This window comes from Filicampus tigris, chromosome 11, assembly GCF_054856515.1.
Source record: "Filicampus tigris isolate MCC_2025a chromosome 11, RoL_Ftig_1.0, whole genome shotgun sequence".
Taxonomy (NCBI): Eukaryota; Metazoa; Chordata; class Actinopteri; order Syngnathiformes; family Syngnathidae; genus Filicampus; species Filicampus tigris.
In genome coordinates, this window is record NC_141227.1 from 21,358,014 (window position 1) to 21,385,273 (window position 27,260).

At 42.9% G+C, this 27,260-nt stretch overlaps 1 protein-coding gene and 1 long non-coding RNA gene across 6 annotated transcripts in view; one reads left to right on the plus strand and one right to left on the minus strand.

Moving 5' to 3' along the window:
- marchf8 (membrane-associated ring finger (C3HC4) 8) overlaps positions 1 to 27,260 on the plus strand; it is a 59,816-nt gene that overhangs the window by 31,509 nt on the left and 1,047 nt on the right. For 2 of the 5 annotated variants that reach the window (XM_086044388.1, XM_086044387.1), the window contains 6 exons: positions 11,949 to 11,999; positions 18,267 to 18,346; positions 19,768 to 20,544; positions 24,188 to 24,368; positions 26,322 to 26,457; positions 27,143 to 27,157. In XM_086044388.1, coding sequence (XP_085900514.1) covers positions 11,949 to 11,999; positions 18,267 to 18,346; positions 19,768 to 20,544; positions 24,188 to 24,368; positions 26,322 to 26,457; positions 27,143 to 27,157 — 1,240 coding nt within the window. The other 3 variants (XM_086044385.1, XM_086044389.1, XM_086044386.1) reach the window with 3 other exon arrangements.
- LOC147140118 (uncharacterized) lies at positions 20,628 to 23,757 on the minus strand. The gene is made up of 3 exons (XR_015088557.1): positions 23,716 to 23,757; positions 23,163 to 23,336; positions 20,628 to 20,674 (listed from the first exon to the last, which is right to left on the minus strand). It is a non-coding gene; the product is annotated as an uncharacterized LOC147140118 (long non-coding RNA).

The following is a 27,260-nucleotide window of genomic DNA, read 5'->3' on the forward strand; positions in this document are numbered from 1 at the left end:
GGGGGTCGCGGTAAACAAAAGGGACTGTTATGAACGCAGTCAAGGTAATGTTTGTGCTCTTTCGCTGTGTGAAAGTTGTACGAATAGAAAAATGCATTCGCCATTGTAAGGTGGTACGATACGTATCTTTGCAAGGGGCAACTCTGTGGAAATGAGCTCGTTTCAACACCCGGCAACAAAAGTGAGTACACTCGTGTGTGAAACTGTTCAAATTGGGCCCAATTAGCAATTTTCCCTCCCCGTTGTCATGTGTTCATGTGGCAGTGGTTAAATTTTGGTGTTATCGCTCTCACGCCTTCTTATACTGCTACTCGGCATTTGACCCCGGTGTGTTGTAATTTTATCGCCGCCAGACGTTAGTAAACCACAGTTCCCCATATTGCCATTACAAAATATTGTTCTGTGTCAATATAAGCACAGAATGTACCTAAAGAAGCAGTAGACAGGCTTCTTTTAGCTTCTCTTTTTTTTCCCCCCATTCTTCAGCTATCAGCAGTACAACATGAGTTGGTTTCCGCTAAAACTGGTTTAACCCATTTAGGCCTAAAGCGCGTAGCTAAACATCTCTCGCAAGCCTGAGGTCCACTTTGGAATCACTGGAAATTATCCCGGAAAGTCAACACCTTCAAAAATTTATATCTCAACCCCTGCAACATTCCACAAGAATTTGAGAGCGTAGACACGTGGCTTTCACACAAGTCTGAGTTTATTCATCTTGTATTGTTTCAACCTGAGATCGACGAAAAATAAAGTGTCAGTGCAAGAGAAGCACTATTTTTAATGCCAAAAAATTGAGTTCTAATTACCATCCTCTATTATGTACAAAGACGTCGATATCATTATTTTCTACAAACGTATATCTTAAAAATAGATCACGTTCGATTGGTTCCACGAGTTCAAAGTCCACAAGTGCGCCGTCTTTCTCACTGACGTCACTTATTTCTGAGCTCCTGCGATCATCTGCCATTGCTGCCCGAAAATATTTCCGGAAATCCTCCGAGGGCTCACGGCACCGTCACGTGCATATTTTGAGGCATTTCATTGGCTAAGAGACCGAGATTGCATTAAAGAGGGAAAATGACGTATACGCTCTCCCGGTCATTAATGGGTTAAATTAAAAGTGGACACAACAAGCCTCTTGTAAAAACAAAACAAAAACGGTTGGGTTTTTTTTTAACTTTTGTGACACCTCAAACTGAAAAACAACAATAATTAGATAGAGATCTTTTCACACCAAAATTATTTATAGATACACAAGTAAACATGTACTTGAGCAACACTGACTCACTGCATGGCTCGAGGCGAATATCATTGTTTTTTGTTTTTTTTACACAGCGCTCATCATTCACGCATCATCATTCATTTACCTACTCCAGGTGTTTTCATATAATGGATTTTTAATGAGCTATATAGTCCACTGTATAAAAAATCCTGTTTAGGGATTTTTCAATGACTTTCTCCACCATATCAAAATCCCTTTATAGTGATTAGGGAGTCAGGAATGACTGAATGATTCCAAACACGGCCACTGTTTTTACCCTTCAATGCAGCTGAGAGGAGCAATGGTGAGAAAATTAGAAGCACTGTGCCGCAAAGCCCGCCGTCGATTGGTGCAGCCCGGGTAGTGACATCGTCTCCGATTGGTCGACGCGGACGGAACCTCACGGCAGATTTACTGGCTTTTACTTGTTTTTTTGTTGTTGTTGTTTTTTGTTTTTTTTTGGCCTTAAGAGGTTGAGGCGGTGCACGTGGGCGCAAGTGTGAAATGGAGGGATGGAGTGTGTGTGTGTGCGCGTGTGGGGGGTAATTTAAGGTTAAGCTCAGTGTGCAGGAGAGAGGGAGTCTATTTAAAGGACACCGCCTCCCTTCTCATGAATGATTCAACAGGGCTAGGCCCCTCCCCCATGTCATCAAGATCAGCTGGAGGAAGAACGGCTCGGCCAATGGGATTACACTGCCGGATTGTGTGCGCGTGGGTGTGCGCGTGTACACAGCTGAGAGTGAGCCTGGACAAGCAGCAGCAGCAGCAGCTCAGCAGCTCAGCTTCTGTGTTTGCAGAAAATGTAGGGCAGCCGTCTCGCTTTCTCTTTTTTTCCACATTCTTTTTGATTTTTTTTTATTGGGGGGGGTGCGGGGGGGGGGGGTCGGTGCCGCCGTATCCGCAGTCGCCACGGTGACGGCTGCCATTGTCGCCGTGAGCTCTGTATTTACAGAGGCTTTCCTTTTCGTTCTCTCTGCGTCTCGGTGAGGATTTACATAGGGGGTCATGTAAACCCCCCCCCCCCCCCGCCTCATAACAACCCCCCGCCCCCCTCCCCTGAGGAACCTTTGTCTGCATCAGTGAGAGAAAGGTGTGCCTCACGATCCAGTCATGAATTCCTGTTGGAAAATTAAGATTCAGGTATGTTGTTTGCTGTCTTTTGTGTGTCATTATGTCATGAAAATGGGGGCTGTTATGTTGAGAACACCCCCCCCCACCCCCACCCCCCGACACAAATGCGTGATTTTGCATTTTGGTGTTCTGTTTTTCTCTTTTGTTTTGCATCAGCACCAGCAGCTCTCTGTTGTGGTCGCCTCTCTTCCTGTTTGTTTGTGCATCTGTCACATCCTCGGTGTGAAAGCGTGACCCATTTTTTTCTTCCCCGTGACCTCAACCCCCCGCCACCCCCCCCCTTCTTTGTTCAGGTCAATGCGAGGGTGGGGTGCACCGGTGAGTGAGGGTGCACAGGGTACTATCTCGGGGCCCCTTTTCCAAGACTCGTTATGTTTCCGGTAGATGCTGAGCTGGGTTTCTAAGCAGTATGCGGCAGGAATTGACAGAAATAAACATGCATGCTAACATTAGCTTAGCCTTTTGCTCTACTTTGTGCGCGCCGCAGTCTCCACTTTGCTGCAATGGGAACTCAGGGCAGAATTCATTTGTTCTTCTCCATTGTTGTTTTTACACTACTACTATTGTTTTTATGAGTGTCCCGGTTGATGTGTTCAATGAGACTTAATTTTCAGTTCCCACCACTGGTAACGGCTTGCGCAGCAGGCATTCCAATAATAAATGCTAATTCAGTTTAAGTTAGATGATCTAATTTTTATACCTTTGCTCCGGGCGCTAGCATATTATGCCCCAGTCTCCACTTTGCTGCAGATGCTCGTCGGACTCACCAAATAAATGTGTCCCTTCGCGGCCAAATAGAGGATCCTTTTCCTCGTTCAGTGTTTTGGTTTGTTAACCTTCCGTCTGATGAATGGAAGGAGGCTTGGTTTTCACGGTTTCTACTATTTTGAAGTGTGGGGGGGAGAAAAAAAACTTAAAGCAAGGTGAGTGGTTATGAGTTGAGCTGATGGTGTCCTTTAGAAGAGGTCTGCAGAAATGATGAAAAAAAAAAAACAACATAATTCATCCTTTGTTTGGGTAACGAGGTTGTGGAGTTACGGAGCCACAGTAAGTGGTTAAGTATATGACATGTTTGCTCTCTCTATTGAGATGAATGCAAACCAGTATAATGCACTCTCATGTGTTCAAATAAAAGAAATAAAAAAAGAGCATCCTAAGAGCAGTTATTGCAACTAGTTACACGTTTATTGCTGTCTATTCATTGGAAAAATGGTAAATCAGATACACGTCCAAATGAACTCAGCCGATGTGATTTGAACTATATTTTGGCTCCCGGCTTAGCGTATTGCATCATGGACCGACGCACCAAATCACAGCTTTGTGTCAAATCCACAGCTGGGGAGGAGACGGAGATTAAGTCAGTCACATGGCGCAGCTTAAAACCTGTTGAAAGGAGGAGTGAGGAAGACTGGGAAAGACTGAGCATCGTGATCAATCCATTTTTTGAATCGGAATTGTCTTTTATAGGCATATTCAGTCATTTGCTAATAATTTTAACACCACAACACGTACAGTATTTTCAAAACATCTTATGCTTGCAGTGCTTTTTATTGTGCTTGAATTACAAGTTGAACTGATCGACTTCACTATTTTGGATTTTTGTTTTCTCCGCAATATTGCGATTGCGATTTAATGTGCGATTATTTTTTTCAAGGTCCCTTTTCCATGTGTGTTTTTTTTTAACAAATACAAGTAATAAAGCTTTTTATTGTGCTTGAATTACAGGTTGAACTGATGAATTGACTTTACAATTTTGGATGTTTGTTTTCGCCCTGAATATTGCGATAGCGATTTAATGTGCGATTTTTTTTTTTCAAGGTACTCTTTCCATGTATTTTTTTAACAAATACAAGTAATAAAAAATCTGTGTTGCAATAAAAAATACAAGATTTATTACACATGAATGTTTTGATCTTATCGGTTAGGCCTACACTTAAATAAAGTCTAATTAACTCATTCACTGCCAGACATTTTCAGACCCTCTTCTACCCTAACGTTTGGGGAAAAAAAAAATGTAAATAAATTCCTGGGATTGAATGGCTGGACAAAAGACAAATAAATGCATCAATGGCAGTGAATGAGTTAAACATTTATCGGGCAAAAAATAAAAAATGAATTGTCTTTCATGGAAATGTGGACAAATGCAAAGCCCTACTGTAACAGATGACAGACTGGGGTAACAGACTGATCTTTAGTTCAGTTTTTTTTGTCTTGGCAAATTTTGAGGAGGAACAAGGGAACAACACATCCAGGGAAGAAAATTGTGTTTTTCTTGAGTACTGCCATCTGGAATTAATACTATAAACCCATAATTGACGTCGTCAATGTGATGCTCAGTCCTAAATGTGATGATTTTGACAGACAGACAGTTGTTGATACTGTTTGGTTAAAGAAAGAAACCACAATGAACGCTGACTTAACTTGAAACTGACAAAAGTCATAATACTTTTTCGAAAATACAGAACTAATGAAAATCAGGCATTGCTTTGGTTTTGTGCTACAACTAAATTTCAGCGTCAAAGAAAAACCCACCGCGGTCACTGGAATAACTTAAAACTGACAAAAGTCATAAATAAAAATCATTGTTTCACACGGCCAAACGTAACATTTTTTGTTCAAGTGAACGAAACTGGCCTGGACAAAAATGACGGTGCTCATAAGTTCACATTATATTGCACACCATTTTGAGACAACCGCTGCAGTTCAAGCATTTCTTTAAAGCCCAGCGAGACTTGCTAATGAGAAATGTTGAACCAGTGGCCAGCACATTTGCTCCCAGAATACCTCGGATACTTCAAACACGTTGTGCCAAATGTAGTGCAAGCAGCCCCAAATAACAGACCAGCCTCCTCCATGTTTCACTTTCATGCTATTTCAGTGACCACTGTAGGTTTTTTGTTCAGCACAAGGGTACCAATAATTGCTTGTCGTCGTTTTTCAGTAGAGCTTTCTCAGTCGTAAGTCGGTGATTTTTCAAACGCGTGGTATGAGTACTTTAGTGATATGCGAAGGAATGGCTGAATTAAATACAAATAAAATTTACATTTAAAACTAGCAAAGTGATCAAACATGAAGAGTGAATCTTGTTTTTTAAATCAGTTGCTTTTTTGAGTAGATTTCAGTTGTATTGACTTTTTTTTTTTTTTATGTTCAAACGGTACATCACGTTACAATGGCTTACAATAATAATTTTTTTTTTTTTTTTTTTTAGGAATTTTATTGATTTTATTTAACCGCATTTGTCCAGGTAAGGCAGTGGGAACAGATTCTCATTTGCAACGCAGGTCTGCCTCTGCCTTACGCATACTTAGCATGCTATGTTACTGTATTTTAATGGCGGTTCTTTATGATGCTACTTGGAGAGCTCCAAATATCTTGTGAGGTGGCACTTTGTGTAAAAAGTTTGTGAATCACGTGGCTTAAATTATTTGACAGAACATATTGCTTGTTTCAGATGTTCTCTGGCTTTTTTAATGTTCCCAACAGGGACTTGCTAGCGCAAGTCACACTAATCTTAAGTAAGCGCTAAGTGCTCGGAGCTACTAAGCGCCTGTTTGGTGTTTTGAATATGAATCTCCCTATTTAAAAATTGAATTTTAAGACTTGACACTATTTGTATGCGGTCAACAGTTGACTCCTTCCCCTCCGTTCTTCATTATGTAAGCATCCCTTCTCTCGCTCTCTTTGCTAGCGTGTAATTGAGCGATCGTATCACCAGGGCAGCGAGGGTGCACGAACTAATAACAGAGCTAATTAACGGATTATCTGTGGCTCGACTTCTTGGCAAAAGTCATAAATAATGAGCCGTGTTGTGAGTAAGGGCGCGACGACCAAGTACAGTCAATGAAGTAGTCCCGGAACGCTTCCTATCTTAGTTAGCATCACATTTTATTTGTCATTGGCAGGCCCCTCAGTGTTAATTGAGATAGATTGAGATAGTAGGCTGCCGCTGTCATATTAGATGCTGTCACAGTCTCTAGTTAGACCAGAAGCAAGGATTGAGGGCTGGGCACTGTTGACGTCCTGATGTAATTACAGTATTTCCGCATATACGCTGGCCAGGAGGGAGTTATCTACTCACGTCAAGAGGCTTCCATTTAGAGAGGATTCTGACTTCCTTAAAAAGCCGTAAATTAGATTTTGCCGAAATGAAGGCTTTTTATGATTCGTCTTTTTTTTTTTTCCTAAGTATAATGCTAGGTTTTTTTTTTTGTATATAAAGTCATCAATTAGATCGATGGCCCTTGAAAATGTCTTAAAAAAAATCTTAAACCTGTGCCTCCCCTTTCTACTCCGACAGGAAAAAAAAAGGGTTTGAACCGCTACTCCCTCTAGTGACCGGTGGTTGTGTTATTACTTTGGCTGCTAAATGCTCTCTTGGTTATCAATTCAACAGCTGTAAACAAGTCAGTACACTCACCAGATCCCATTTTCCAAGCCTGCTCCTCGGCGATGCAGTTTATCGCGTGGTGTTCACAGACGGCAACGATATTGTCCCACATTGTTTTTGTATCACTTCGCTGTGTGTGTCTCTTTGTGATTGTGCTGCGTGCGGCGTCAGTATATTCTTGACGACTGTTGGCTGTCGGTGACGCGACACCACCTAAATTTCGCGTTTGCAAGTGCTGGTGAATTTCGCCACAAACGCTTTCAACCAGTTTTCAACGTGCGCCAAGACATACCCGGTTTGATGCTGCTCTTTTAGTTGACGAGTCAGCAAGAGTCATCAGTTAAAAAAACAACAACGGTATCCTATGGTCTAATCCCCCCACTATCCCGGCAATCCAGGCAGGGAAAACTAATTTGGGGAAAAAGACAAAAAAAAAAAAAAAAAAAAAAACCTTGAAAGGGATATGACTCAGTCCCAGTTGGGGTCTTTTTCTCTGAATGGCTCAGACTGTTCGCCATGCTCGAACGTCTGATATCTGTTAACCTGCATATTTAAAACGTCCCATGTGTGTCTGCTCTTCTGGCCTGCAGCCACTCAATCGTGTCGTTCTGCTTTTCATCCCGGAGAGACTAACAACGGGAGGACAGGAAACTGCAGCAAGACTGTTTGTCTGGGTTGTTCGATAATACTCAGCATGGGCTCGAATGAGGAAGGAACGACGAACACTATGGTGTTTACTTCACCGTCTTCCTTTGTTCGACATTATATCCGCGGCTTTGTGCCGGTGAAGTTTGGAGTGGAATCTTGTCGACGACATAATCAGTTGGTCCATTAAAAAAAAAAAAAAAAGACAGGTTAGCTTATTTATAGGTCTCGCTGTGTCACAATGACTGTGCCTAAAAAAATACAGGAAATGCTAAGCAAGTATTTTCTATGGCACTTGTCCTCATTCGGGTTACGGCTGGGATGGAGTCTGTTACCAACAGACATTATCTCCAAATTATGTGGGAATTTGATTGACTTGAAGCTGTCACAGAGCGTCCATTCTCGACAAACCGAGCCTCGCTTGAAAACAGCTCACCGAGGTAATGAATTTACGGAGAAATCGACATGACGAGATGAGAGAGGCTACATGTCCCACTTTGCCGTGTTCTCCTCCAATTGAATTTGCCCCACGCCCGCCGGCTCACTTCTGATCTCTGATAACCATCATCATCGGCATTCTTTTCAGTGAAAATTTGATTTGATTTGACTGCACGTTGATTAGCGTGTGGTATTTATTTGTTTGGTGGCTTTATTTGAATGTGATTCCACAACTCGTGACCCAGAACAGGAACTACAGTACAGGAAATGAATCCACTTTGATTTCCCTGAACCAGTGCATATTTTATAAAATGTCTTCTGAAGCAAGCATGTTCAATGTTTGGTCCTATTTTTACATCGGTGGATCATAAGGACTCACTATCATGTCAAAGCCAAGGCTAAGCAGAGCTGCGGTGTTGTTGGCTGCCCAATTAGCGTTAGCTGCCCAGTTAGTGTTAGCTGCCCAATTAGCGTTAGCTGACGGCTATCAGGTTTTGATAGCTAGCGTATTAAATTGACTTGAATATCAACTTACTTAATGATATAAGATGGTGTAAAGTTTATCACTATGCAGTATTATGTTTTATTATATTAGTGACTGTTCAGTGTCCACCGCATTTGCTGTTCTATCAATGCCAACTGTTAGCATGTGAGTGACGTTTTCCATTGTTTCTTAGCATTCAGCTAAGCGTTCTTTTCCTCAGGCAAAGTCTATGCCCTTTGTGTTTGTTTACGCAAGATGTAATTCTTTGTTTTATGTTCAATTTGACTGTAAACTTCAACTGGGTCTAGCATGAAATAGTTTGAAGCCTCTTTTTTGGGAATTGTCCACCATTTGCCAAGCTGTTGTTTAGAGGGACCGATATGTGCCATATTTATTTATCCGTGGTGTGTTTTGGTTAGTGTCCTTCATCAAGATACCTGGGGAATGTTTTGATTTGTGGAAAAATGGCATCATACTGAAAGTCTCCTTTAAGTGGATGACGCACCCAGCGACAGACGTCGCAATGTTTTTTGTTTTGTTTTTTTTTAATGGAAGAATGCTGAGCCTTTGTCCCAACGGAGATGAACTTAGTGGCTTCGCGGGCTGTCTGCCACTGTCACGCAATTTTCAGTAAGACATAGTCCGCAAACAACCCACGTCCCATTTTCACTTTTAATTCCGCCTTAGATGACACCGGATTGATCCGTGTGATTCCTCGTCTTTTGTCTAATCCTTGCTGCTGTTTACAGAAGGTCACTTTTTTGGGGCGGGGGGCTTCTCAGAAAGTCTCCGTCTGGGCTTTACTGCGTATTTGTCCAAGAGCTCAGGATTATGGACAACCATCAGTAATTTGTTCTGTTCTTTACTATCCCATCTTCTGTGAAAATGGCTTTTTCGCGGACCTTCTAAGAACGGTCATAAGAAAGACTGTCAAGAGGTGAATTCTCCATTTATGGGCTATCATAATTCAAGATGTATCAAAATAATGACAAATGGATGAGCTCACTGAAGTCCACTACATGTTGCATTCGAAGACTGCTTAGACATTCAGAGATATCCCGCCGGGCTTACGAGGCTTGACCTCGGAATTTTCCAGACCAATTAAGTGGAATGTAAATAAAAAAGACACGGCTCACAATTTTACAGCCGGCAACTTCTTACTCTGATGTCATTGTTGGACTTCAACACCGGAGAAACATGGCTTTAGGCTTAGTCATTGGTTCGAACATTGTGTCTTTGTTTGGCTAGCTGTGTGCACAGTGATGTTTGTATTAAAAATGGGATTTAAATTAACATCACACGTGTTGAAGAGAGTACGATTCCGCTGCGTCCTGTTCTATGAGGATGACCTAAGACACAATAAATGCGGAACGCCTGGTTTCAAACTGTCTTCACTTTAATGGAGCAAATGACGAGTCATGAGAAGATCAATGTGGGCAGTTTAGAAATCGTTTTTCATTCCATGTTTTGTTGTCTTTTAAGAGATGCCATTGCTAATTTTAGTGGAAGTTTAAAGGGTTTTAATGGTCGTAACAGACATGCTAATATTTGTTAGCCCATCTGAGGTGTTCAGCATTGTATGTTAGCATTAAGCTAGCAAGCTTTCGTTCAACAAAATTACGTTATTTGGTTGATCATTTTGGTGTTTCAATAAGGTTGAGTTGTTTTTTGTTTTTGTTTAATGTGTCAGTTGTACAGTAAACTTGAAAATGGGAGTGACAAATAAACCCCTTGAAGCTAGCACACTTTATTTGGAGAGCTGTGCAAAGGAGTGAGAACGAGTTCTTAAGTGTTGTTTGGTACGTTTACACTGAATAAGCGCGTGGAGGGGATAAAAAAAACTATTGACAAAAAACATTTCTTGTTAGTATTTTTATTTATTCATTTTTTTTAAACGCATTTGTACAATAAAAGTTAGCACCCCCCCCCCCCCCCCCCAATTGACGCCTTCCTCCATTTCAGTTGCACGTGCCGCGCCGTGCATCCGCAGAGGCGAATATGCCCTGGTCAAGATTTGTTTGTATGCAAAGCCCTTTGGAAGCACGTGTGAACTCGCTGCACATTATGTAACCGCGATTGACTTGTCATTAAGGAGCCGCGCGAGGCTCTTTATAACGCCAAGGCTACATGCGGCGCAGCACCCCGCAGCAGCACCAGCGGCGGTTCTTCATCAGCGGGGAATTGAGGATCATTACCGCCTCCAAAACACAATTTGACTACGCTGCCAGTGTTCTCCTCCACTCGCCATGTACTTCCGTACTTAATAAAAGTACAAAGACTTCTGATGACTTGCATCGGCAGATATGTCGCATTTTCTGCAAAATTGATGATCGGTTGCAATGGCATAATTGACAGAGCGATCGATGACATCATCGATTGGATATGGAAAATAAGGAATTACAGAATATTCCAGGGACGTTCTCTGCTGCCATAATCCAAAATTTCTCACCATATACAGTCGGATTTTTTCTCTTTTTTTTGTTGTTGCCCAGTTTATTTAACTCATTCACTGCCATTGACATATTTATTTGTCTTTTCACAGTTCAGCCATTCAATCCCAGGATTATTTTTTTTCAAACGTTAGGGTAAAAGAGGGTCTAAAAATGTCTGGCAGTGAATGAGTTAAATGATTCGGTTTTTTTTGGGGGGGGGGGGCGGGGACAGAGACAAATTTTGGGCAGCAGCACACAGCAGAACAAGTTGTTAGTACATTTGCCTCACTGTCGATAAGGTTGACTTTGCCTCAGTTCTCCATGTATGAAACTTTATCAGCATTTTGGGGACATTTTTTAGGGTTTGATTGTTAATCATTTTTCTTCAATGAATGTCAATTATTCCAAATTTTATCTGATTGTGGGCTGGTCTGGTCCCTATCCCCTGCGAATGGTGGGGGTCGGCTGTACGGTAAATAAACAAGTTTAAATAAATTGGGCCAATCTACTGATCGGATTGGTGATCGGTTACCTTTTTTTTTTTTTTTCTTTTTTTTTTTTTTAATTAAACTCGCTCATCTGTGATCGTCTCCAAAATCCTGATTGTGTAAAACTGCTATCCAGCATGTGTTACATGTTTCCTTCCTCCAACGCGCCTGATTCAAATGATCAGCTCATAAGCGAGCTCTTTTGAAGACTGATAATCTTCTCGATATTTGTACGTAATCACGTCCCACCACTGTCGGCTACTTTTTGCCAATGTATCGAGTGCATGACTGCTGTAACAAAGTATTTGTACTTAGTTCCTCCCCACCATAGTTTGGCTCGCTGTATACCAGCAGCTTGGGCCAGACCATCCATCTTGATTTTCCAAATGAAGACGCCAACTGAGAGTTTTATGGAAACATATTAGTGCTCTGCTCCAGCTTCCAACAACACTTTATTATACACCGCAGTGCATCCATTTTCACGCAAACTCGAACCCAAGATTGGGTGTATCGACTGGACAGTGAGGCAGACATGCTAAGCACTTGTTCACCGCGCTGCCCAATATTTTCTTTCACATTTTCAGTTAAGACCGAATTGTCACACTTGATAAAAGCGCCTTATGTTGAGAATGCTGTTGCTGACTCGAGCTGGGGGGTTTTTTCTCTCTCTTTTTTTCAGAATGAAAAACCTCTGGGTCACTCGGCGAGCAGATCCAGCAATATATCAAAGGTAAGCGCAGCACAAATACCGACAACAAAATGCATTCGCGGGCATTTGAAATGGGGCAAAAGCAACAACAACTCCCGTCCTGTCAGGTCATTTTAGCAATCAGTAACTTCTGGAAAACACTTGGTGCTTTCAATGAATGTCTCCGTGCTTTGGCGCTGTTGATTTGTTTAAGCAAGAGAGTTCAAATGAGTGCTGCTGGTGAAGTTTTATGTAATCTTTGTGTATGAGGAATAGCGAAGTATGTATAGGGGCTTCCCATTTTATTTTCCTGATGTGCAAAGGGGGAGGCGTCTATTTTTACTTTTTTTTAAAAAAAATTTTTTAATACCTTGCATTTTCCACCTCAGCGTACACACCTCTCCTCCCCCCATGTGACCTCGGTCTATTTTCTTTCCTCTTCCCTTCCCCTCCCTCGCAATCCTCCTGAGCCTCCTAAGAGGATCAACCTTTTTACTCGCGCGGAGACATGTCAGGGTCACTTAGCGCTCGGCGGCAACGTGTCAGCCACGAGCGGCTCCCGACTTTTAAAACGCGAGCGCATGCCGCTACCGCGGCCCACGTGATCGCTTTTAATGGTTGCGTTTTACTTTAATGGCGGCGCGTGCGATTTTGGTGACTTTCAGACACTTTTTCTGTCACAAAGGGCTGAGTTTTTCGTAGGTTTCAGAATATAATTACAGGGGAAAACATTCAAATTCAATCATTAAATTCAGTTTTAATTTGATTTGGGAGTGGGTTTATTAGTTTGTATTTTTTTGAAAATGTGGTGTTTTGTTTTTTATTAGCTTTAGTATTAGTTGTAGTTTTCATATATATTGAGTATTAGTGGAGTGCAAGATAGAAACGACTGGTGGAACTTCTTTCTTGCGTTTGGCCGAAGATTTAAATTTAAAGTGCTCATTTTGGAAATTAAGTGACAAAAGACGAAAACGAAGGACATTTTTGCAATAATTTTAATTTTAGTTGCCAGTTAGTGTAAAATTGAGTTTCTTTTCTTTCTTTTTTTTTATTTAGAAAAGCACCCTTGTTTTTTTAATTTTATTTAACGAAAATGTTTTTTTTCAATATATATTTTGCTCATTTTCGCTAACGCTTCTAACCTTGCCGCACGCACACGTTTTGTACAAACACGGACAAGAACGGCCAATGTGCAACCTTGATCTCGGTTCCTCAGGCTAAATTGTGTGTAACGTGACAATGAGCTTGAAATATGAGCATTGCTTCTCCAATTTGACAGTTATTGATCATAACCGCGGCACACATCTGCCATTCAGCTGCTTTTTCCATCTCTATGGAGAAATGGCGCTCGCCTAAATGATATTGTTCTCGGTGGCGAGTATGGAAAAGGTCACTTTTGACAGGCTGCGGAATGAGCTGCACTGGTGAATCGTCTTGAGCCTCTTTTATTTTCTCTCTGAAAAATGCAAGTAGTAAATAATGTATCTCAGTTCATAGCTGGATGGTGGCATGACAACGAGGCGCTCTAAAGCTGGCACGCCAGTTTGAAGCCACCGTCCGCACTCTGGCGGACAGGTCAACCCCCCCCCTCCCCCATTGCTCCTCCTCCTTTCTTTTTGTGACATGCGCACACTCAGAGCTGACGACGGGGCGCTCGAAAGGGAACACGCCAGCCCAAAGCATCCATCCACATGCTGTCTGTGAAGTCAGACTCTTCCACCTTTTTCTGCGTAACGTGCGAGCACTCATGGCCAACAACTAGGCACTCTAAAGCGGCTACGCCAGTGGAATATTCAAGGAGATGTTTTTTTACTTTAAGGCTAAGTTACAGTATGTTTGCTTAAAGCAGCACTAGGTCAAGAATTCAACCTCAATAAAAAAATTCCACAACTCTGTTTGATGAAACATTGACTTACAAGTACTTGAACTGGACTTTTGTCATGCCCTGGGAAGGTCTGTATCGTTTTTACTGGCACTAAGCAACTTTGAGGAGGATGGGAGCAACCCTGGCACACAAAAAAAAAATACTGATTTGCTTTACGGCTTACTCACTTCCTCCTTTTCGCTATAAGGACGAAAGTCGATTCGAACGTCTACGCGCTATTACTGGTGTCATGGCAGAAGCCCCAAAACAAACAAAAAAAACAAAGTATTGTTTAAACAAAATTAGATTCATATCCTCATCACTATTCATTTTTCACACAGCCACTGGAAATTTAAATGTAATTCAGTCCAACTTGCAGGCCAGCGAGAGCTCAGGATTTCACGACACTACGCTCTGGAAAATGTGGTTGACCTTTGTCAAAACACTACCGCTTTTGTCCACGTGGCGCCGCCATAATCAACAAAAACTGCCATATGACAACAGCGTTGCTTTAAATACACAACATGTGATTGAAATGTTACCAAACAAAGTTCTACTAGCTTAATGCTAAAGACAATGGGAATCGCCATAGACAGGCTTATGTCAATTAGCATCGTTGTTACCAGAGTGTAGACGTGTGAGGCTCTCCCCTTTTCCTCGGCGCTCTGCTAGGTCAGGAAGCTTATCTGTAGCCCGGTCCCGGCGTTGAGAACAGTGCCAGACGTTTGTGTGTGTGTACTTGTTTGGGATGGGCAAGGAGTGCTGGAATTAAAGTATTACACTGGTCATGAAGTCAAAGCGGGCCAGCCGCCGCTCTGTAGGCTGGTGTTGAGCTTCCGGCCAAACATCTGGCGGTGGCTCTCCGAATGAGTTTTGTGCGGACCGCGATAGGTTTTTCGGCTGTTCTGCCCACGATACGGAACTCCCGAGTCAAGCCAGTCAAATGTTTGTTTCGGAACAAGTGTGGAATTACAACAAAGTCAATCCGACCCGGATAAATGAATAACTTGTTTGCGAATGTGTTATTGTTGTCGTGATTGTTACCACTTTTTGTCAAAGCTGATTTGCAGGATACTGATTTTAGGGCTCCCGAATGGCACGTTAATGGCCGGCCAACCAAATCAAAATGGCTTCTCGTCTCGTTAAAGCGTCGCCGCGCTTTCAAGGAACGTGTCAAAAGTGCCACGTCTTATTCCGTTCATTACCAAACCGTACAACGTGGCGACAGCCGTCGTCAAGCAGGTGGCATCTGCCTGGATCCCCCCCCCCCCCTGGAAGGGCTGATGACATGTTGCGTAATGCCATCATGCTCATTAATTAATTGGGAGATATTCATTAAAGCAACAGCCGCAAATGGGTCCTAAAGCCACCTGCGAGGAGACACGCTGTCATAATCAACACGGCGTCCCGTGCCTGACCAGAACAGGGACCTTAAACTGGAAGAATATCGAATAAGCGCTCAAACGGCTTGCCACGGCCTTCCCGCGGCGTCCGACGCCATGGCGACCCGTCTGCATGTTTGATGCGTTTCCAGCCGACGCCAACGGGTCAGGTACTCGTTTCAAGCGGCGTGTCGCGTCCGCCTGCGTCGTTAAATATAGCCGGCGTTGCGCAACGGCCATTTGCGTGACTGAGCTCCCCCCCCCCCACCTCCGCGGGGGCCCAGACGTCCACGGGATGTGAACTTTGCCTTATGGACTGGAAATAAACAAATAGAGGATGCTAATGAGGAAAATAACTGGCAGCTAGCTGGGAAGAAGCCGGCAGAAACGAAGGAGCTGTTGTCATTTTGGGCAAGTAACCGCCTGTGACCGTTTGTATTAATCGCCATTTGCATAAATTGACATATCTCAAAACGGCCGACGTCCACAGAGAAATTTGTTTTATACACCGCAAATAAAGGACTTTGTGAGAAATACACCAGTTGATAGTTTTCAGAGAGGCCTACAGACACTTTAAAGGAGTGTCAGGAATTTCTGGCAAGTAACTGCCTGTGACTTAACACATGACGGTCAGGAATTTCTGGCAAGTAACTGCCTGCGATTTTACACATGACAGCAATCTCCATTTGTTTAAATTGACATATCTCAGAGCCCCTGATTATTGTAAAATTTGTATTATACACTACAAATAAACACAGCCAATTTAAAGGAGCTGCAGGAATTTCTGGAAAGTACTTTGTTGGACACACAATCTCCATAAATGAGGTTATGTATGACTTACTATTTTAAGGAGTGGAAATAAACGTAACTGGATTTCATGAAGAACATAGCGGTTTGGCAAAAGGCCTAAAGTAACAAGAAAGAAACTACTGGAATTTTTGGCAAGTACCGTCTGTGTCCTACATGTGACAGCAATCTCGTTTGATTACGGAGTGTTCAAAAAAAGTAAAAACAAAAAAAATGAAATTTATTGAAGAACCTCGTGTTTGGGGAGCCTGTAAAGGGACCTACAGGAACATTAAGAGCTGCAGGAACTTAGTGCCGCAAGTAGTGGTTACGTCCTACACTTTACAGCAATCGCCGATGTCCAATGGATGTGGACTTTGTGTCATGGAGTAGAAGTCAAGACAAATATAACATTAAATGATGAACATGTTTCTTGGAGGGACTGTGAAGAAGCCCACTGCAACTGTAAAGCACCTGAAGAAATTTGTGGCGAGTACTGACTGCATCCTACACATAACAACAATCTCCCATTTGTGTGGTGGATCTTATCTCCAATGCCCAGCTGTCCGCAGGGTGTGAAGTTTGTTAGGAAATGGACATAATGATGGACATAGTGGTCCAGACAGAGAATGCCCAAGGAATTTCTGGCAAGTACCGGCTGCACCTTCAATGTGGCAATATTACACAGTCGATTTAGGAATGACGTAGCGTTCGGAGAGGCTTTGGAGGGGCATACAGCAACATTAAAGTAGCTGCAGGAATTTGTAACTTACTGGGTGTGTCCTACACGTGACAACAATCTCCTTTCCCATGGCTGATCTTACCCAGGAGGCAAAGCTGTCCAGGACATGGCAATTTTTGTGTTATATGGTAGGAATCAATACAAAAATAGGAGATGCAGCAATTTCTGGCAAGTACCGGCTGCATCTTACACGTGACAACAATCTCCCAATGCCGAGCCATCCGCGGGGTTATGAAGTGGACATAATGAGTAAATGTGAAAGGATGTCATTGGCGGGCAGGCTGAAGGGCAGATTGCATGACATCACAGCCAATCTATTGATCAGCGTAAGGCCGCCGGCTATAAAATGTCGGCGGGGTTGGAGATGAAATCAATAGCTAATTAGTTTCGCGCTGAAATGATCGGGGGGCCCACTTTTGGATATTATGTTTGCATCCGCTAAGTCGGGAGTATTTCTCAATTCCCCGAGTTGCTTTGCCAACTGACATTAGCTCGTGAACAAGAAGGAAAGCAACGAATGGCAAACAAGGAGGCGGCGGCTTTGGTGTGTTTGGAGAGCAGTGGCGGCGCGAGTGGGGAAAATGAGCACTGTGATTGGCTAATGTGGGGAAAGAGGCGGGGCTGGGGGGGTCATCGCACGGATCCACACGTTTCAGAGTTGACGCACGGTGTCTGCGTTTCAAGTTGAAGTATTTATCAATCATACGTCACGTTCCTAAAATAACGGCCTTTAACTCATTCACTGCCAGACATTTTCAGACCCTCTTTTAGGCCTAACGTTTGAAAAATTTTGAAAAAAATACAAGTTCCTGGGATTGAATGGCTACACTGTGAACAGACAAATGAATACGTAAAGGCCAGTGAATGAGTTAATGTTTTTTTTTTTTCTCTAACACAAAAAAAGTGATTCAAATATTAAATATATTTGTATTTTCATCTTACGGATGGAATTGAATAACTTGTTTAAAAGGATGTAGTTGATTTTAGCAGAGGTAGCCAGCATCATGAGATGTTTAAGGCAAAGAAAAACAAACCCCTAAAATTTCACGTTAGGGCTCACTGTGCTCTGTTTAAAAAAAAAAAAAAAAAAAAAAAAAAGTTAGTCTGGAGCCCTGAAACTGTTGAGGTTGAAGCTTCAGTTCTACAAGCGTCATAATTGCAGCCCGTGTTTGTAAAATGAATCTTTGTATGAAAACAACCCACTAAAAACCACAAGTGTATCAGTGACCTCATCATAACTTGGAAACCTTGCGGGCCTGTGCTGCTCCGATAGCTGAGGGCGGAGTCTGACGCGCTCGTTGGTCCTTGTTGATTGGCCGACAGATTAGTCACTATCCGTCCAAATGGCGACGGGAACGGAATGGGCGCCGATTTATTTATGGTATATTATTTCTTGTATTATTCATGAATCCTTCGGCTTTGTATTTATATACAGTAGCAGATGAAAGTCAGTGTGAATAATTCATCCGCTGCCTTTGCATACGCGTTGCTGACTCCACATTTAAAGCCGAAGCGCGCCTTGTTGTTTCTTTCAGGCCGGCAGTCCGACTTCGGTCAACGCTCCGTGCAGCTTCTCCAGAACGTCCGTTTCTCCCTCCAGCCAAGACATCTGCAGGTACAAAACTCGCCGCACGTTCGGTTTCGATACTGATACGCCGTCGCCCAAATGTTTGGGGTGTTCGGCTTCAGATGAAATTTCCGGCCGAACCTAAAATTCACGATAACCTTTCTGGGTGAACGAACCTCTCAAATTTTGAATGCACGTCCAGCGGTTTGATGTTTCAGTGCCTTTTGCTGTTATTTGTCAAGGAATTGAATCTCGAAAGCGATCGCGATCACAGCAGCTGCTTCTCTAATTCCATCAGACACATTTGTAAAAATAGTCAACATTTTCCATGCAAGCCCACGAGTTGAAAGAAGGCATTTTTGATCAATTTTGCCTTTGTGGAAGAAGAGTTGATTCGCTCGTTTTTAGCCGTCTCTGGGGGCGGCCATTTTGTCACATCTGGCGACTGAAAATGACAGCACAACTACTCAGGGCTAGGGGTGAGTCTTGGCAAGGCTGTCGCAATACAATACGTATCACGATACTTGGGTCACGCTGCGATATTATCACGATATTGCGATATCGTGATATTGCACCCAGTTAATATCAAAATTACATGTAGAGATGAGAAATTAAGTTTCTGAATATGTTAATCGGAAGATATAGATCAGAGGACAAATTAAGTCAAAACTATTTGCTGCAAAACATCCTATTTGTGTTTTTGCACATTTTCTCTGAGAAAAAAAAAAAAGGAAAATGGAGTGTTGCACACTGCCATCATTAAATCGATATTAGAAGTTGAAAAATCGATATTATATTTGGCGGACGAAAATTGCGATATATTGGCAAATCGAGTTTTTTTTCACACCCCTACTCAGGGCTCAGGTAACGACCAATCACGGCTGACCTGCTTTCTGAAGCTGAGCCGCGATGAGGACGCACATTTCGCAACTCTTCATGCACTTCAAACGAAATGTCAACGGTTCTTGCGGGGAAAACGTGCAGTTTGTGTTGTCGTGGCGACTCGTGCTGAAATTTTCTGATAACATGGCTAAGCAAACCCGTCAGGCAACTGAGCATTGGAATGCGGTGAACATTTCATCTGCTTCTTATTTCACCTGAAAGACACTTTTGTGACTTAATGTGAACGTCTAGTGGTCAAGTCTGTTATTACACCTAAAAACTGCTCTGCTAATCTGTTGGAAGAAACATTGAGCAGCCGGACATGTGCATGCAAAAGTTTCGAGGTCAAATTAAGATCCATAATCCATGCGTGTGCCGCAATTTTTTTCCCCCCCACCCCCCATAAAATGGGTCATTCAGTGCCACACGTTTTCATTGTCAGTACCCCCAAACCTTTTTATTTCTCTCAAATGTCCATTTTTTCTCTTTTCTTTTTTTTTTTGCCTTTCCCGTTCCCCCTTTTCCTGCTGTCCTTCCCCACTATGTGTCACACTACATTTACATTCAACACGCGCACACACGAGCAGTGCAGATGAGGAGCGTCAGAAGCAGACCGCGGTGGTTCTCTTGGCCCCTAACGGTAAAATCTCGGAAGGTCGCGGCGGCGTCACGGTGACGGCCGTCTGCGCCGACTCGCCGCCCGCCTCCAAACAGCGGGATTGGCTCTCCCTGCTGCGGCCCGCCCTGGCCGGCGCGCCGCGCCCCCCCGGCCGGCAGCCCCACGGCCCGCTCCGTTTCTCCGCATCGCTCAACGACGTGGGCCAGCGCGTGGACGGCCTCTACCGCGGCCTGAATTTTATCGACCGCACCTGCTCCGAGGGGGAGCTGGAGACCAAGGCCGGGGACGCCGCCCAGCCTCGGGGCGGCTCCCAAACGCGGGCGGCGGACTCCGGCGCTCCCGACCCGAGTCGGGTTTTCTCGGCGCACCCCCACCTGGTCCCTTCTTTCACTAACAACTACAAGTACATGCTAGGCCCTTCCGTCCCCCCCCCTCCTCCCCCTCCTCCTCCTCCTCCTCCTCCCCCTCCTGCTCCTGACCACCCCCACCCCTCGCCCAGCGCCAACTTCCTGCGCCTCCTCCTGCCCTTCTCCCGGTCGTCAACCTCGTCAAGCCTGCCGAAGTCGTCCAGCGCCATCATGGAAGGCAGCGAGTTGGAGTTTGCGCCCGAGGAGATGACGAAGGGCGCTCATTTGGCGCCGCTTTGCTACATGGACGAGGACAGCGACCTGGACGGCTGCCCGTCGCCTATGTCGGCGAAAACGGAGCCGCTGTCGCCCTTTTCGCTGTCGGGCGACTGCTGCAGGTGGGTGACTGTCCGGATGGTGTCGACCACGCCCGCCCTCCCCTGTGACGTGGTAGAGCCAACGGCAACCCCCCCCCCTCCCCACCCAGTGATGCAAGTGGAGTAGTAGACGCTTCTTGTAGGCTGATACCTGCACACACACACACACAGTAGAGGCCTTAGTACATACGCACACGCTCATTTGTCCTCATTTGTGTTTACCCAGCATATCCTTTCCAGGGGGTCCTCGACGGTTTACCGCGGTACCGATACTCTACCCAAAAAAAAAAAAAAAGTTGGGTCAAAAATAACCCAAGTTGGGGCAAAAAGGGACCGGCCCAACTCTTTGGGTTGTTGTATTTAAACCAAAAAGTTGGGTTGAATGAATAACCTAAAAAAAGATTTTTGGGGGATCCGATCCAACTTGTTGGGTTATTTTTTTTTTTTAATTAAAAAGTTTTGTCAAATGAATAACCGACAAAACAATCCAGTTTGTTGGGTTAAAACAAATGAATAACCTGCAAATAACCGTTTGTGGGTTATTTGTTTTGACAACCAAAACATTTTTTTTTAAAAACCAAATTTTGCGGGTTGTTTTGTGGGTTGTTCATTTTGCCTACCTTTTTAGTTTAAATGAACAACCCTTAAAGCGCAAAACTTGTCAGCTCCTTTCTGACCCAATTTGGTTTGTCCGACCCAATTGTTTTTAGTATATTGTGGTTTTGTTTTGTTTTTTTAAGATATCATTTCGTCAGTATTTTTACAGCATGCAGTGATTGCCATTAATCCGTTCCTGCCCGAAAAACGACACTATTTTCAGGTTTTAATTTTTAAAACACAGAAAAAGAGAATGTTAAAATAAAGTTTTTATTCGTGTAATAAGACAAAAGTCGTACACACCCAGTCGTGTTGGTGTGTTGGCATTTGCTTTTAGGGGCGTGGCCAAATGAGTGACATCAGCTATGATGCCAGCTCTGCCAATTTTAGTCAAGTAGCTTGTCCATGCTTGTTCATGTTTTCATTCTAACGTTGGGCTACTTGTCCCGTTCAATTAATGGCTGAATGGGCAAGAGAAATTTTGGCTCACAACACAAGGCAAAAAAAAACCCAAAAAGCGATTGTAACTTAATATCGTAAGTCAGGACACTCAAAGGTGCCACTCTAATTACTGTAATGCATGCTCAGTTATTGCCTTTGGTACTGTTTTTGGACCGTTTCATATTTATGGCCTTGAAGTGTTTTTCATATAATTATGACTTTGCCGAAGTCATTGATAGCTTACGGCTCGTTCCGACTTGCGTACAAAATCGCGTTGCCGCCATAGGAACGGCACAACGTCGTAAACCGAGGAACCCCCTCCCCCCATATTTCAATACCATTTCATTTCCCCTTTTGTGTTTTTGTGATGTCATCGTGGTGGCTTTGTGAACTTTAGCGGTACTCCGCCGTCATACGTTGCAATAGATTGTCATGGGAAAAGTGACTATTTCGGCTTTATTTTCGAGCTGCTGACATCTAGATTGGAAAATAACGATTATTTGTAACCAAACATAACACATTCATGTGAGTAAAAGTCTTGGAAAGGCTTCCAATTCCGTGTAAAATACTGATATGTTAAGTGGGGTTTGAATTTACGATGAGGGCAATAGGCCTTCCACTTGTCCACAACTGTAAACTTCTTCAAGATTTTTTTTTAATACAGTGGTACCTCTACTTACGAACGTCTCTTCATCCGAAATGTTCAAGTTACGAAACGCCTCAACAGGAAAATATTCCCTCTAGTTACGAAAGAAATTTCAGGATACGAAAGGTAAAAGTATGGGCTGATACGCGCAGTATGGGCTGCCACTCGCAGCTCCGGAGTTTCCTGAACGCAACATACTCATAGCTGCTCTGTCATTGGCTATTACCTAGCATCTTCCTGGCATCCCATTGGCTAAGAGGGACCCTCTACCGTACGTGTCTATGTGTGGAGATAGATATATACGTGATAGATATGTCTATGCAGCGTCCTCGTCATTCGCCCCTCGGGCCATGAGGTGTTCCGATTAGTTTTTTACGTGAATTAGAAACGAGGAAAAGAAAAAAAGGAGAAAAGCGTTTTTTTTGTCCATACAAACAAAGCAAGAGACAATAGAAAAGTATGAAAGGGGGATGCGCTTGGTTGATCACGCAGAAGAATATGACCGTAATGTATCGCCAGTCGCCACGTTATCAAAGTTGTTTATAAATTAACGCCAGGCAAAAACCACTTCTGAGAGAGAACATGAAACCAAAGAGGGCCAAAAGCCATGAGGACAGCAATTAAAAGATAAACGAGCATCATTTTTATTCCTTACTCTATTCTTTTTTCTTTTTTTTTTTTTTACATTATGCACAACTCTCATTTATTGTGCAATAATCTAATTGTAACATGTCTCTGTTACATGTTTTCATGCATTTTTATGCTTTATAAAACATTTATGTCTGAATATTGGGGGGCTTGGAACGGATTAGGGCATTTACATGGAAAACGCGTCTCTACTTACAAAATGTTCAACTTAAGAAATTTCTTCCAGAACCATTTAATTTCGTAAGTAGAAGTACGACTGTACTTACATTTTTTTTAAAGCAATACCTTTTACGGCAGAGTCACTCACAATTGGACATTGTGTTGCTGCAGTTGTTGTATTGGCGTCCCTACTGTAGCGTCTTCCGACTGCATTGCCCCCTCGAGCTGAGGTTGAGTGGATTAATCAAAGCGGCGGCTCACGTGCCGATGGGAATGTCCACGTCCACGCTGGGCCATTTTAGGCGTTAATCTCAGCTGTGCTCTTCGTGGACAAAACACGACAGAGGGTGAAGGCGAGGAGATGGCGCGGGGGATTAAAGGCGTCAAATTGGCTTTGTAGTTTCTGCTCACGCACCCAAACAAACAGCAGCTCATTTATGGAAGCTTCCTGTCGGGTGGCCCGAAGCGTGAGCTCACAGCGGCTGATTCACTTCTAATGCTCTTTTTCAGCATCTTTCTGCGTTAGCTATATAGCTAAGCGTTTAGCTTAGACAGTTGGCGAGTTATACTAACTACGAGTTACATCAACGGCCTCATATCCAGGTTCAAGATTGGGCCCTCCTCCCCACGTCCCTGCGGACCTCAAATATTTATATTCATGATGGGTGGATTGAGAGATGCGGAGAAATGAAAAGACTTACGTACGCCGTCGCAGCCAGCTGACCAACGTGCCTACATGGCGGCCATGTTGGAGAGGTCAACGTTCTCATCGAGGGATTGTACGGACATTAAAATTAAGACGTAACTTGCTTATTTTCAATTGATCTTCGTGAGGTGTATTTTTTTTTTTTTTTTAGGAGGATGAGGCGTCCCACATTTTTTTTTTGTTTTTTTTTAAACCTAAGGTTTTTCTAGTTACTATTAGTTTACTACTGCGAGTAATTTTAAATTGGTGCCATGACTCGGATAAGTATATAAGTATATTTTTAACAATGTTCTGTGACCATAATCAAAACATAACCCTAAGAATCGGACACTGAATTTTTTTGAAAGTGAGCAAACTGAAAAAAAAATCATCAGGGAATTAAATCTTAAATTCCACCAATGGGTGGTCCACCCTAGTAAGTGTATATGTCTATGTGTATATATATATAATTTGTTGCTGCGCTTCAGGATCTGTCACTGTGAAGGCGACGACGAGAGCCCTCTGATCACGCCGTGCCACTGCACGGGCAGCCTGCGCTTCGTGCACCAGTCGTGTCTGCAGCAGTGGATCAAGAGCTCGGACACGCGCTGCTGCGAGCTCTGCAAGTACGAGTTCATCATGGAGACCAAGCTCAAGCCTCTGCGCAAGGTATGTCAGTTAAAACTGCAAATGCACTCCCGGGAAGCTCATTTCCCGCCCGTCGGCAGCAGGTTGTTTTCCGAAAGCCAGTTGAGCATTGATTGGATAACTTTTGATATCCAGCTCAAGCGCCGTGTATTGATATGCACTAGTAAGTCGACTTGGCTTTCATTTCAAGCAAAGGTTTATGTCAACATTGTATGATACACTTGTTATTGTGATTTTATTGCTAGTAGCGTCAAGCTATCGGTGTAAATACACGTCATGCCCCTTGCATGTGGGAAAGGAGAGCCACTGTCACCATGCACTTTTCTGCTGCTTATTAAAGGACAGAAACGTAAAACACAAACACAATGAGCACACCCGAGCAGGATCTGCTGTCAGCCACAGCTCACGCAGACTTGTCAACGGCACTTCACCCCCCTAAGACCCCGCCTCTTAAAGATACTTATCTAATCACAGATGATGCAATGTGAACGGTATTTTTTTTTATATACATTCATGCTTGTAATTTGTTTGGTGTGTTTTCAAATACTTTCACAATTTTCATTTTTGCTGTAGTTGTAAGAGCGTTTTTGTTTTTATTTTTATGCTAGCTATGCTTACATAATTTAAAGAAATCCTGCCAACTCAAACTTTTCAGTTTATCGGCACATAATTGCGCTTAAACTAATGTATTCTTCATTTCATGCTGGTTTGTTTAAACCCAATTTTTGCATTACACACACGCCCACGTGTAGCACTCACGTGATGACTGTGGACATGTTATGCTTCGCAAACAAGCCTCGGGTTGCATTGGCTCTGGATCACTTCTAAAAATGTACAAAAAAAACACTACAGCTACAGGGAAAAAGACAGAAAAAAAATCCCTCCAAAGAGCCAATAATAATTGCTCTGCTTTCACTTTTTAAACTATTTGAATAAACATGACTTTAATTTCTGGCAAAGCAACTTGCCGTATGTCACTTGAGCCCGTAACCAGCTGCCACTACTCCAAAAAAAAAAAACATGTGCTACTGTTGTCGCCTAAATACAAGTATGCTAATACTTGTCATTTCGGCTCCTCTGTGCGCCACTTAAAAGTAATAAAGCGCTGTCACAAAAAAAGGCACGAAAGCAATTGATGCATGACTTGCAAGAAGCGAGCAAGGGGCGCCAGAGTCTTTTCAAAATAAGAATCAGACGTGTATTTAAGGCAAACCACCCCAGTCCCCGTTAGCTGAATGCTAACGTACAATGAGAAACTCCATAAGCACGCGGGCTAAGATGTCGGTACTCTTTCAACCAGTGTTTTTCAAACTGTGTGGGGCGCCTCGGGATATTGTCAGGTGTGCCGTGGGGAAATGATCTAATTTGTGTGTTTGTGCGGTCTAGCGCCTGGGAGCGTAATCATCTTTACTACATTGTAGTACTCTTCCATACCAGCAGGCGGCAGCAGCAGGTAGCCAATTGACTTTGCTTAGAGACAAGCGAATTAGTGACGCATGCTTATCCAAACAGGACCATGTTTCACACTGAGTAAGTATCAATATGAAACATTATAAAAGACTTTTTTCTTTGTGTTTACTTAATTCCTATTCAAGACGTTATAATATAACGTCATTCTTCAATGTTAAAAAAAATGCTTATATAAACAATATAACACTTATCTTGTTCGAATAAGCTTTTTTTTTTTCACAATTTCAGCTGCTGGTGTGCCGCGGGATTTTTGTCAATGAAATAAATGTGCCTTGACTGAAAAAAATTTGAAAAACACTGCTTTTACAGATATTTGGACACAAATGTTACCGCCATATATGCGGACAGACCATATAAATATACTCACAGGCATATATTCTTTATCCTCTGTATTAGCGTTCATGCTGAGACTGTCATATGGTGGTTAGCTGTATATGCATTCCTCGCTGGCTTTAATGTCGCTATTGACTTAGTGATTTTTTTTTTTTCTTTTCATTCCGGCAGTGGGAGAAGCTTCAGATGACGGCGAGCGAGCGGCGTAAGATCATGTGCTCGGTCACCTTCCATGTCATCGCCATCACGTGCGTGGTGTGGTCGCTCTACGTGCTCATCGACAGGACGGCGGATGAAATAAAGCAAGGTCGGCCATTTTAAAAGCACATTATCATCGCGGCGTCACTAAAACACGTTTGGGTTTTTTTTCTCAATTATTTTTAGTTTCTTTTTTTGCAGGGAGTTTCAGGGGTTCCCCCATTTCTCCTCGTGATAATTTCGGGGGTAGTCAGTTATTTTTACTTTTTATTTTTTCCCCTCTACATTTCAATGGGTGTCACGGATTATTATGCTGTATGTTATGTACTGTTTAATTGGATCGTACACGTGCAGTTTTTTTTTTTTCTGTTTTTAGCGTCAAGGTTCAAACTGTTCATAATGTTACAGTGACTTTCAGTGTTATTAAATGTACTACACAGGAATGGTGAGGCCACTTTTTCTCCTGCTTTTTCCCCTTTTGCTAGTTAGACATGGTGATAACACATTAATTGGGACGATTCAGATTTGCTTCTAATGCTGCTTGAGCATTTCTAATGATTATGAATAAATGCATTAATGGTTCCCCATACCTCTTGCATATTGAGTTATGCACAGATGGACGCACAAGCTGGGCGGGCACATTTAGTCCAACCTGATGATTCACTTGTAAGGCTGCTGTCGTGCTCAATCGTCACATGCCATAAATGTACTTGTTAAGTTTGTACTTTCATGTAATGCCTAACATATATATGTACACATACATATATATTCTTATATTCTCTTTACCCATGCAGCCCGGAGTATTCCAGGTAAAACTTTTTGAATTTCTAATTTATTTCCACACCCATCAGTCTTGTGTGTGTTCACTCAGTGACACTTTCCACACTCGTTTTTGTGTTAATTTATGTAAAT